Below are 11,885 nucleotides of genomic sequence, written 5' to 3' on the forward strand. Positions count from 1 at the left end.
ATTTAATAGCAGTTACCACGGCACAATGGTGCTTCAATTAAGAGTTCTTTCTGACTGGGATTTGTTGTTTTTTTTTTTTCTTTTCCCTGTTAATAATAAATGTCACAAATGAGAATAGACATATTACTTCATCAGATGCTTTGGCATATCTCTTCGCGGAGAGCCTTTTGTGCAGAAATAGTAGCTGAAAGGGTAATTTTATGGGGCTTAGCACTCACTTAACACTTTAGGAGCCAAACCCGGGCCTCTGCAGAAACCCAGGAAGCTGCACCTGTTTCCATCGCGGCACGATCGCGCTGCAGAGCCACAAAGAGCCCTCCCCGCGCCGGGAAATGGTGTGTGAGGCACGAACCCGGGGCGAGCATCCTGCTCCGGCGGCTGGGGAGCGCATGGCGAGCGGGATCTGCGCTCCCGGCAGGCTCCTTCTGCTTCCCTTTCCCCAGCCTGCGAGCCCCGAGCCCGCCCAGCCGGGGGGTGGCCCGGGGGCACGGAGGGAGCAGGACAGGGAAGAGGCTCCGTCCCTTTGAACAGCGTGGGGGTTCCCCATCCCAGGTGTCCGGACGGGAAGCGCCGCTCCCGGCCCTGCCAAGAGAGAGGGGCCGCGTGTGGGGCGGGCTCGGGGCGGCCCGAGGGGTCGGAGCCTTCCCGGGGCCGGGATGTGCCCCGTGGATCCGCGTCCCTGGAAAAGAGACGGCACGGCCCCGTCCCTGCCCGTGAGCGCTCTCATTAACGCCCGGCGCTAATTGCCGCAGCCCCGGAGCGCGGCCGGGCTCGCTGAGCCCCCATCGCCGCCTTCTCCCCCCGGGCAGCTTTCCCCGGCTGCTGGAAGAGTTCCCCGGCTCAGGGAGCGCGGCCCCCGGCCCGAAATCGCCGTGGTCGGGGTTATTTGGTCCGGGTTTACTTGGCTGGATTTACTTGGTCGGGGTTTACTTGGTCGGGGTTTACTTGGTCAGGGTTATTTTGTCGGGGTTTATTTGGTCAGGGTTATTTGGTCGGGGTTTGTTTTTCCCTTGGAGAGGTTGATTCTCGTGGGTTTCGAGGGGCAGCCCGCTGCGATGGGGGCAAACCACGGAGAGCTCGAGGCAGGCTGGAAACAAGCTGAAATCCTGCCCCACAGATCCCTTCTGCCCCACAGATCCCGCCCCACAGATCCTCTGTACCCCACAATCCTGGCTGAGGGAGGGAGGGCGCGGCCCGGACACAAAACCAGCGGGAAATGGCAGCAAAAGGAGCTTTAGAAAGCAAACCTGCGGCTGGGAGGGGCCAGGGGACACCCCGACACCTCCGGCCCCAGGGCCAGCCCCGCTGCTGGCACGGACACCCCGTGGACCCCCGGAATTCCCGGCAGGGCACCCAGGAGAGGGGCACTGGGGGCACTGGGAGGAGCCCCCCAGCCAGTCAACCCCAGTTTTGGGGCGCGGCCCTGCTGCTTTACCAGCACCAGCTTCGTTTTAATGATTTAATGATGCCCGAGTTGTGTTTCCCATGCCAGGAACGTCCCAAACTGCCCCGCTGTGGGACAGGGACACATCCCCGGAGCCACCTCAGCCCCAGTGCCCCCCCAGCCCTGCCCAAGGAGCCCGGGGGAGCTTCCCTGGCCACGGGCGAGTGCTGGAAAACAGCAAAGCCTGACCGATATTCCCCAAAATCCGGCTCTGTCTCGGTGATTTGTGTCCGCTGCGATATCGAACCGCTGCCTGGAGGGACTCGGCTACTTAAAAACCCCGCGCAGGAGGCAAACAGGGAGATTTATTATTTTACTTTTGCGGTTTTCTGATAGTTTATGACACCGGGCTAATAACTCCCGAACCAAAATCTCCATTGATCCGGGGGAAACGTGACGTTATCCTCCCTCCCTGAGCGCCCGGAGGGGCTGCTGCCCTCCAGGGATGGCTCCATCCTGGGGGTGCTCCCGCCGGGTGTCCCACAGCAGGGACAGGAGCAAATCCTGAGCACCCAGGGCACCCTCCCGGCTCTCCCGAGGCGCTGGCACTCCTTCCAGCACCACCGCGATTGTCCCTTCCCCTCCGCCAGCTCCCTCCAGCCTCCTTCTCCCTCCCAATCCCCCCAGCTCCTCCTCCCCGCGTTGGGGACAGTGAATGAATTGTCACTTGTCGCATCGCCACGCCCGGCTCTCCATCCCTGCGGGTTTGGGGCGCTCCAAGGCACCCCCATCCCAGCGGGGTGAGGCCCCCCCGGGCTGGCACCTCCCCGCGGGGACACGGGCACAGGGAGGTGGCGCAGCCCCTCGTTGGTGCGATGAAACACAAAATCTGCTTCATTTGGCATGCACGGTAACGAGCGAGCTGCTCTCGGCCAGGAAACCCCGCCAGGTTCCGGCTTTTAGGGGAAAAGATGAGACCGGGCGGGAGCTGCCGGGAGCCGCCGGGAGCCGCCCCCTCCGCAGGCTCGGAGAGGCTCCGAAAGGAGCAGCCCTGCCTGGGGAGCTGGGCTTTGTCAGCCCGCGGGGCTGTGGGTCCCCAACTGTGCCATCCTGCTCCCCCAGCCCCCTGTGGGTCCCCAACTGTGCCATCCTGCTCCCCCAGCCCCCTGTGGGTCCCCAGCTGTGCCATCCTGCTCCCCCAGCCCACTGTGGGTCCCCAACTGTGCCATCCTGCTCTCCCAGCCCCCTGTGGGTCCCCAACTGTGCCATCCTGCTCTCCCAGCCCACTGTGGGTCCCAAACTGTGCCATCCTGCTCCCCCAGCCCCCTGTGGATCCTAAACTGTGCCATCCTGCTCCCCCAGCCCCCTGTGGGTCCCAAACCATCCCAGCCCACTGTGGGTCCCCAACTGTGCCATCCTGCTCCCCCAGCCCCCTGTGGGTCCCCAACTGTGCCATCCTGCTCTCCCAGCCCACTGTGGGTCCCAAACCATCTCACCCCATTCCTTATCCCACTGTGGATCCCAAACCATCCCACCCCATTGTGCCCAGCCCACCGCCCCAATTCCAGCTCTGATCCCGGGCTGGAGCAGGGGCAGGGAGGGCTTGGGCAAGGCAGCTCCTCATGAGAGCTCCAGGGACACCCAGCAGGGCCCTGCCTGTGATTCCAGGGAAATCAGGGAGGATTTCCCACATTGCCCATCACAGGGACACCCAGCAGGACCCTCCCTGTGATTCCCTGATTTCCCATTTTCCCCCTGGCTCTCTGCTGGCATTAAAGACAAACCACTGCCATCATTTGAACTCCACGATCAGGACCTAATTCAATCCCACCCTGCTCATTGTTGGAGGGCTGAGCATTAAACTGAAACCCTAAGCCAGGCCTGCAGTCATTTGGCCGGGGAGGAATTGATTTTGGCCATCAGCACTTTCTCATTTTCGATGGAGTCCCCATGTAACCAGGTTAATTTCTGTTAATCCCATTAGCCAGGTACTTTTGGCTCTCCAGCCCAATGATTTTGTGTCTGATCTGAAAGATTGTAATTGCAACCCAAGAGGACACAAACAGGAGCCTGTGATGGAGAGGAACCGGCCTGACACAGACCCAGCTTCTCTTCCACCTAAAAACCAACCCCTCTCCAAATTTCCCCCCGGTTAATGACCACACACAGTAAGTTCTGTCCCTAATTAATTTCCCCACAGCTCAGATCCCCCATTTTGCTGGATTAATGTTATTATTACAAGTCTGGTCAGATCCTGTGCAAGTTCCAGGCCCAGTTTTCTTAACTCGGGTCAGTGCTGGTGCTTGCCCAGGGCTTCCCGGGGAGGCTGATCCCAGTATCCCACCGGAGCAGCCCCAGGGCTCCCAGTATCCCACTGGAACAGCTCCAGGGCTCCCAGTATCCCACCGGAGCAGCCCCAGGGCTCCCAGCCATGAGGAACCCCTGGCACTGCCCCTTTTCCTGCCCAGCACAAAGGAGATTTGCCCCAGGTCTGAGCTCCCCGGCCGGGGGAAATGGGGGTTCCAAAGGGGGGGAGTTTTAAACTGGAAGAGAGGAGTCCCCCCCAAACATCCAAGGTGTGGCAGGGTCCCCACCTGGCTGGGGACATCAGGGACATCGGTGCCCAGTTGTCACTGCTAATGAGGGCTGGGAGTGGGGTGAGCATCCCTGCACCGCAGCCTGCATCCCTGCATCCCTGCCTGCATCCCTGCAGCTCTCCCTGCATCCCTGCATCCCTGCCTGCATCCCTGCAAGCCTGCAGCTCTCCCTGCATCCCTGCATCCCTGCCTGCATCCCTGCATCCCTGCAGCTCTCTCTGCATCCCTACAGCCCCGCAGCTCTCGCTGCAGCCCCGCCTGCCTCCCCTGCTCGCCAGGGCTCCTTCCTTCCGCAGCCGCGGCGCTCGGAGCACGCCCGGGCCGGGGCAGCAGCTGCGGAGCACCCGGAGCTCGCTCGGGCAGGAAACGCCAGCGGCTCCCGCAGCTGCGGGGCTCAGCCCGCGGCTCACACGCGAGGGGACACGTGGCACGAGCTGGTGGCACCGGGGGACACGGGGGGGGACACCGGGAGGAAAAGCTGGGCTGGGCAGGGCTGCCCCTGCCAGAGCACCGGCACAGGAGGGACCTGCGGGGACACGGGAGTGACCATCACGGCTCAGGGACACAGGAGTGACCATCACAGAGTGTGGGGACACGGGAGTGACCATCATGGCTCAGGGACACGGGAGTGACCATCACAGAGTGTAGGGACACAAGTGTGACCCACTGTGGTGCAGGTCCAGGTTGTGGCACTGCAGGTCTGGATTGTGGTGTTGCACACCCAAAATATGGAATTACACACCCAAACCACAGAATTGCACACCTAAAATATGGAATTACACACCCAAAACATGGAATTGCACATCTAAAATACAGAATTGCACACCCAAAACATGGAATTGCACACCCAAAATATGGAATTACACACCCAAAACATGGAATTGCACATCTAAAACACGGAATTGCACACCCAAGCCATGGAATTGCACACCCAAGTCACAGCACTGCACACCCAAGCCCTCCATATCCCTGTCCCCAGGCCTTGGGGTCACACCTGTGGGGTCCCAGGCTCTGTGGCCTCAGGCATGCTGTCACCATTACTTTTCCATTATTTTCCCATTATTTTTCCAGGAACCTCCCAGACCTCTCCTTTCCCCCTGCCCCAGCCCAGGAGCTGCACCCTGAGATCCCTGATAAGAGCTCAGGGGGAGATAAGGGATGCTGCTCCCCAGCCCTGGCCAGGATGTTCCCCTTCGAGAGGCCCAAATCCACCCGAGATGAGTCAGTTCCTCCGAGCTCCAGCCCCTGTTCTACATGGAACTGGAATTTTTCATTTCATTTCGGCCCTGCAGGGGAGGCAGAGCTGGAGGAGACAATGGAGGCAGCTCCGAGAAACACAAACACTCTAAAATCTAAAAATACATCAGCTGTCAGTGCCAGCCAGAGCAGCCCTGCCCGTGCTCGCTGTCAGCCCTGCAGGAGCTCCAGGATTTGGGGATTTGGGACAATTCCCTGCTGGGCCAGGCCAGGCTGGGCACCCACAGCAGTGATGGCTGGAGAGAGCACCTGGGACAGGGGCTGGACAGAGTTAAAGCAGTAAAGTAGGGATTTATTACGAATATTTTAAAGTATCTATTTAAAATCCTTCACAGGATACACCTGGGGCAGCGCAAGAGCCTGGCCAGGGCTGCACCCAAGACGGACCCGAGTCAGAGTTTTCACTCTTTTATAAGTTTTGGCCCATTTCCATATTGGGGTTAATTGTTTGGGGGAGACCCCAAAAGTGGGGCTGTCCCAGGACAGGGCCGGGGGGCCCCAGGGTCCCCCCAGAGCCAGCCCAGCCACCCCAAACAGGGCAGGGGACATTGGGAATGTCCCGAACACGGATTTGGGCAGCACTGCCTCAGTTCCTGCTTGACAGCACCAACCCTGCCCTTGCAGCTTGTCCCTGAATTCCCCCTGTCCCATCCCTGAATTCCCCTGTCCCATCTCTGAATTCCCCCTGTCCCCATCCCTGTCCCTGTCCCTGAATTCCCCCTGTCCCATCCCTGAATTCCCCTGTCCCATCCCTGAATTCCCCCTGTCCCTGCCCTGTCCCTGCCCCTGAATTCCCCCTGTCCCATCCCTGAATTCCCCTGTCCCATCCCTGAATTCCCCCTGTCCCCATCCCTGTCCCTGTCCCTGAATTCCCCCTGTCCCATCCCTGAATTCCCCTGTCCCATCCCTGAATTGCCCCTGTCCCTGTCCCCATCCCTGTCCCTGTCCCCATCCCCGGCGTGGCGGCCCTTTGGAAATCCAACAAATTTTCTCCCTGGAAATCCAACAAACCCCAGCGCAGCCTGGGGATGTGGAGAGGGCTCAGGTGAGGGAAGACCCCAAACCCCAAAAAAAACCCCCAAACACCCATGGGACACACTCTCCTTTCGCTCAGCAGGGCCCTCTAAATCCGCTCCCTCTCACCCCAAAACCCTGTTCTGGGGTGGTTTTAATCCCTCGGCAGCGAAGATGAGGAGACAGAGGTGTTCTGGGGTGTTTTTAATCCCTGTTCGGTGGAGCTGAGGGGGCAGAGGAGTTCTGGGGTGTTTTTAATCCCTGTTCAGTGGAGCTGAGGGGGCAGAGGAGTTCTGGGGTGTTTTTAATCCCTGTTCGGTGGAGCTGAGGGGGCAGAGGAGTTCTGGGGTGTTTTTAATCCCTTAGCAGGGGATGAGAGCGGAGCTGAGGGGGCAGAGGAGTTCTGGGGTGTTTTTAATCCCTGTTCAGTGGAGCTGAGGGGGCAGAGGAGTTCTGGGGTGTTTTTAATCCCTGTTCAGTGGAGCTGAGGGGGCAGAGGAGTTCTGGGGTGTTTTTAATCCCAGAGAAGCAGAGCTGAGGGGCACAGGCCGGCAGGGCCGCCTCATGGCCGGGGCTGGGCAGCAGAGGAGAGCAGAGCTGAGGGGACAGAGGGGTTCTGGGGTGTTTTTAATCCCCGGGAAGTGGCGCTGAGGGGCACAGGGAAGCGGAGCTGAGGGGACAGGGAAGCGGAGCTGAGGGGACAGGGAAGCGGCGCTGAGGGGGCAGAGGAGTTCTGGGGTGTTTTTAATCCCCGGGAAACGGAGCTGAGGGCACAGGGAAGAGGAGCTGAGGGCACAGGGAAGCAGAGCTGAGGGGCAGAGGAGTTCTGGGGTGTTTTTAATCCCCGGGAAGCAGTGCTGAGGGCACAGGGAAGCGGAGCTGAGGGGCACAGGGAAGCGGAGCTGAGGGGACAGAGGAGTTCTGGGGTGTTTTTAATCCCCGGAAAGCAGCGCTGAGGGCACAGGGAAGCGGCGCTGAGGGCCACAGGGAAGCGGAGCTGAGGGCACAGGGAAGCGGCGCTGAGGGCACAGGGAAGCGGCGCTGAGTGCACTGGGAAGCGGAGCTGAGGGCACAGGGAAGCAGCGCTGAGGGCACAGGGAAGCGGAGCTGAGGGCACAGGGAAGCGGAGCTGAGGGCCACAGGGAAGCGGAGCTGAGGGCACAGGGAAGCGGCGCTGAGGGCACAGGGAAGCGGCGCTGAGTGCACTGGGAAGCGGAGCTGAGGGCGCAGGGAAGCGGCGCTGAGGGCACTGGGAAGCGGCGCTGAGGGCACAGGGAAGCGGCGCTGAGGGCACAGGCCGGCAGGGCCGCCCCATGGCCGGGGCTGCGCTTCCCTCTGCCGGCGGCCGCGGCTCCGCCACCAACCCCGCTGCGCCTCGCAGCCCTCACCGAAGGCTCTGGTTCTGCAAAGGAAACCCAACACCCCCAGCCCTCCTGCCTGCCCTGTGCGCACAGAAAGGCTTTGCAGAGATGGTTCGCACCAATAATAAACTGGATAAATTCATCATAAATCTCCGTGTGAGGCTGGGAGAGCCCGGCCGCGGAAATCTGGACTTCCTTCGCCCAGAAGTTGCAAAAAAAACCCAAACCTTTTTCTTTTTTTTTTTTTTTTAATTTTTTTATTTTTCTGTAACGTTGCCCTGTTTTGGATCTCCCGAGCGATTTTGCGGATTTTGGGAGAATTCCGGGATGCAGAGGCGGCAGCACCTCCCGCCCGCTAGGGGTCGCCCGGCAGGAAGCGCCGGAAGCCGGAAGTGCCGGGAGCGGCGGAAGGCGGAAGCGCAGGCGGGGCGCGATGGCGGCGCAGGTGTCGGCCCTCAGCAGCCTGGGGGTGCCCGAGGCCGATGTTGGGGTGAGGCGGGGATGGGGTCGGGCGGGACGGGGGTCCCGGCTCCTCCCGGGGCTCCTGGCTGAGTGCGGCTCGTTGCAGAGCGAGGAGGAAGAGGAGGAGGAGGAGGAGGAGGCAGAGCCCGGCCCGTCCGCGGCGGCGGCGGCGGAGCAGAGGCGGGAGGAGCGGCTGCGCCGGTTCCGGGAGCTCCACATGAAGCGGGTACGGGGGACGGGACCGAGCCCAAACACTGCCTAGCTGGGCGATCTCCAGGGGTCCCTTGGTTGCTCTGGGGCTGTTCGGTGTGGGTTTGTTCCCCCGGGGGTTCGGGGTTGTTCGATTTGGGATTGTTCCCCCCGGGTTTGGGGTTTTTCCCTCTCTCTGTGCTGGAGTTTTGCCCCGTTTGGCTCCAGTACGAGGCCTGCAAGCTGAACAGCCAGGAGGTGGTGGAGGAGGACAAGAGGCTGAAGCTGCCCCCGAACTGGGAAGCCAAAAAAGCCCGGCTGGAGTGGGAGCTGCAGGTGCAGGAGAAGAAAAAGGTAAAAAAAAAACCTGCCCCAGAGCCCGCGGTGTGCCAGCCTTACAGAGATGTCAGCCCAGATCCCTGTGCTAATTAACTAACTGCTGATTGTCACCCCAGTTCTGTGTGCTGATTAACTAACTGCTGTTTGTCACCCCAGTTCTGTGTGCTGATTAACTCCTGTCACCCCAAATCTGTGTGCTGATTAACTCACTCCTGATTGTCACCCTTCATGGAGACTGACAGTGGGATAAAATCCCTTAAACTGCTCTCAGTCAGCTCTGTGGAGCTGGGACTAGCAGGGCTGGGCTGTGCAGAGCTGGGACTAGCAGAGCTGGGGTCAGCAAGGCCGGGCTGTCAGGGCTGGGATTAGCAGGGCTGGGGTCAGCAAGGCCGGGCTGTCAGGGCTGGGATTAGCAGGGCTGGGATCAGCAGGGCTGGGGTCAGCAAGGCCGGGCTGTCAGAGCTGGGATTAGCAGGGCTGGGATCAGCAGGGCTGGGGTCAGCAAGGCCGGGCTGTCAGAGCTGGGATCAGCAGAGCTGAGATTAGCAGGGCTGGGGTCAGCAAGGCCGGGCTGTCAGGGCTGGGTTCAGCAGAGCTGGGATCAGCAGGGCTGGGGTCAGCAAGGCCGGGCTGTCAGAGCTGGGATTAGCAGGGCTGGGATCAGCAGGGCTGGGGTCAGCAAGGCCGGGCTGTCAGGGCTGGGATTAGCAGGGCTGGGATCAGCAGGGCTGGGGTCAGCAAGGCCGGGCTGTCAGAGCTGGGATCAGCAGAGCTGGGATTAGCAGGGCTGGGGTCAGCAAGGCCGGGCTCTCTCCCAGGAGTGCGCGGCCCGGGGCGAGGACTACGAGCGGGTGAAGCTGCTGGAGGTGAGCGCCGAGGACGCCGAGAGGTGGGAGAGGAAGAGGAAGAAGAAAAACCCCGACCTGGGCTTCTCAGGTGAGCCCAGCCCTGCTCTGGGGGCACCTGGGGGCACCTGGGGGGCACCTGGGGGACACCTGGGGGCAGTGGGGCGCTGGGACCCAGCCCAGAGCGTGCCCAGCTCTGGCACAGACACTGCTCACTGCTTAAATGTTTAATTTAATAAGGGATAAAAGGGAGAGTGTCTGCCAAAAGCACACCTCAGCTTAAAGCAGTTAAAACAAAAGAGATTTAAAATGGTATGAAAGAGATTTTAAATGGTATAAAAGAGATTTTAAATGGTATAAAAGAGATTTAAACTGGTATAAAAGAGATTTAAAATGGTATAAAAGAGAGTCAAGATGGTAGAAAACATATAAAGTAATTCTATAAAAGATATAAAATAATGCTATAGAATACGTTAAAAATGGCATAAGAGATATTTAAAATGGTATAAAAGATACTAAAGATGGTATAATATATAAAATAATGCTATACAATGCATTAAAAATGGTATAAAATATGTTAGAAATGGTATAAAAGATATCAAAAATGGTATAAAAGATATTAAAAATTGTAGAAAACATAAAATAATGCTATAAAAGATATAAAATAATGGTATAGAATACATTTAAATGCTATACTATATATAAAAATGGTATGAAATATATTTTAAATGGCGTAAAATATATTTAAAATGGCATAAAATGTGTTTTAAATGGCATCAAATGTATTTTAAATGGCATCAAATGTATTTAAAATGCTATCAAATATACGGAAAATGCTATGGAAGATCTAAAGCAATGCTGCAGAGTGTAAAGCCATGCTTTAGCACACGAGCCCTGCTGTGAGAGGCGCTCAGTGCCGTGTCTGTGCCCAGACTACGCGGCGGCGCAGCTGCGCCAGTACCAGCGCCTGACGCGGCAGATCAAGCCCGACCTGGAGCAGTACGAGAGGCTGAAGGAGCAGTGGTGAGTGCTGGGCAGCCCCTGGGGGCTCGGCCGGCCCCGGAGCCCTGCTCGGGGCTGTGCTCCAGCTCCCTTCTGCCCGCCGGGCTCTGCTGGCTCGCGGGAAACACTCACCGGTTTGGCACGGTGCAGGGTGGCAGCAGGCGCTTCCGGAGCTGGCTTTGGGGATTTTAAGCTGGGTTTAAGGACTGAGACTTGCCCGGATTTGGCATTTCTGGCGGGTTCTGTGTCTTCCAGAGGTGCCTGCTGCTCCCTCTGTTGGGTTTAGTGCTGGCATTTGTCACCCGAGTCTGGGATTGCCGCAGCTGAGCGAGGTGGGACGGTGGAGCAAAGCAGGGAAGCCACGAGGACAGGGACAGGAGAAGGGGCGAGGGGTTCGGAGTGCAAGAGGGGAGGTTTAGGTGGATATTGGGAAGAAGCTCTTCCCTGGGAGGGTGTGAGGCCCTGGCACAGGTGCCCAGAGAGCTGTGGCTGCCCCTGCATCCCTGGCAGTGCCAAGGCCAGGCTGGACAGGGATGCTGGAAGGTGCGGGGGTGGCACCGGGGGGGTTTGAGGTCCCCGCTGTGATTCCCAGGAAGCTGCAGCAGTGCCGGGTGTGTGACTGTGCTGTCCCCACAGCGGGGAGGCCCTGTACCCCACCTCGGACAGCCTCCTGCACGGCACCCACGTGCCCTCCAAGGAGGGCGTGGACAGGATGGTGGCAGACCTGGAGAAGCAGTGAGTAGCGGGCAGGGCGGGCAGGGCTGGGGGGCTGCAGGGCCGGCGCTCAGCCCCTGCTGCCCCCCAGGATCGAGAAGAGGGAGAAGTACAGCCGCAGGCGGCCCTACAACGACGACGCCGACATCGACTACATCAACGAGAGGAACGCCAAGTTCAACCAGAAGGCCGAGAGGTTCTACGGGAAATACACGGCCGAGATCAAACAGAACCTGGAGCGGGGCACGGCCGTGTGAGCCTGCCTGGCACAGCCCTCACAGAGCCTGGAGAGGGGCACGGCCGTGTGAGCCTGCCTGGCACAACCCTCACAGAGCCTGGAGAGGGGCACGGCCGTGTGAGCCTGCCTGGCACAGCTCAGCTCAGAGCCTGGACTCTCTGAGCCTGCCTGGCACAGCTCACTCCTGGCTCCTCTGCTGCCATTTTCTCATTTTCTATTTTAAATTGTATCAGAAGTCGATTTTAGCTGTTGCTCTCTCAGCTCAAGTGTGCTGAACGCTTTGCAGAATTCAGCTGTAAATAGCTTTGGCTGCAGGAGCAGCCAGGTTCTCCCTTCTGTGCTCTAAATAAACTCTTTGGGCTAATTTGGGAGTCGATTTCCTCAGGTTTGTTTGGCAGCAGGATGAAGAGCAGCGACATTCCCACAGAGGCAGCTCCCCCCGTCCCTCAGCAATTCCAGGGTGGGATTCCTGCCCCAGCAGCC

The 11,885-nt window shown here is 59.2% G+C and overlaps 1 protein-coding gene across 3 annotated transcripts; it reads left to right on the plus strand.

The window, feature by feature from the left end:
- The first annotated feature begins 8,031 nt into the window (after positions 1-8,031).
- SYF2 (SYF2 pre-mRNA splicing factor) lies at positions 8,032-11,773 on the plus strand. 3 transcript variants are annotated; one of them, XM_038160652.1, is made up of 7 exons: positions 8,032-8,103; positions 8,182-8,301; positions 8,493-8,618; positions 9,422-9,539; positions 10,381-10,471; positions 11,087-11,185; positions 11,256-11,773. In XM_038160652.1, exons 1-7 carry the CDS (start codon positions 8,047-8,049, stop codon positions 11,419-11,421), a joined length of 777 nt encoding a protein of 258 aa, XP_038016580.1. In that variant the 5' UTR covers positions 8,032-8,046; the 3' UTR covers positions 11,422-11,773. The 3 variants fall into 3 exon arrangements, with proteins under 3 accessions (XP_038016580.1, XP_038016579.1, XP_038016581.1); XM_038160651.1 differs by having other exon boundaries at positions 8,032-8,301; XM_038160653.1 differs by lacking the exon at positions 11,087-11,185 and having other exon boundaries at positions 8,032-8,301.
- Positions 11,774-11,885: the final 112 nt, after the last annotated feature.

Source organism: Motacilla alba, chromosome 23 (genome assembly GCF_015832195.1).
Source record: "Motacilla alba alba isolate MOTALB_02 chromosome 23, Motacilla_alba_V1.0_pri, whole genome shotgun sequence".
Taxonomy (NCBI): domain Eukaryota; kingdom Metazoa; phylum Chordata; class Aves; order Passeriformes; family Motacillidae; genus Motacilla; species Motacilla alba.

What these genes read in the sequence shown, in the direction of transcription:
- SYF2 (XM_038160651.1), top strand. Translation starts at nt 8,047, where the DNA reads ATGGCGGCGCAGGTGTCGGCCCTCAGCAGCCTGGGGGTGCCCGAGGCC. An exon ending in GAGAGGCTGAAGGAGCAGTG is followed by an intron (nt 10,472 to 11,086) that starts GTGAGTGCTGGG and finishes CTGTCCCCACAG; the next exon opens with CGGGGAGGCCCTGTACCCCA. An exon ending in GTGGCAGACCTGGAGAAGCA is followed by an intron (nt 11,186 to 11,255) that starts GTGAGTAGCGGG and finishes GCTGCCCCCCAG; the next exon opens with GATCGAGAAGAGGGAGAAGT.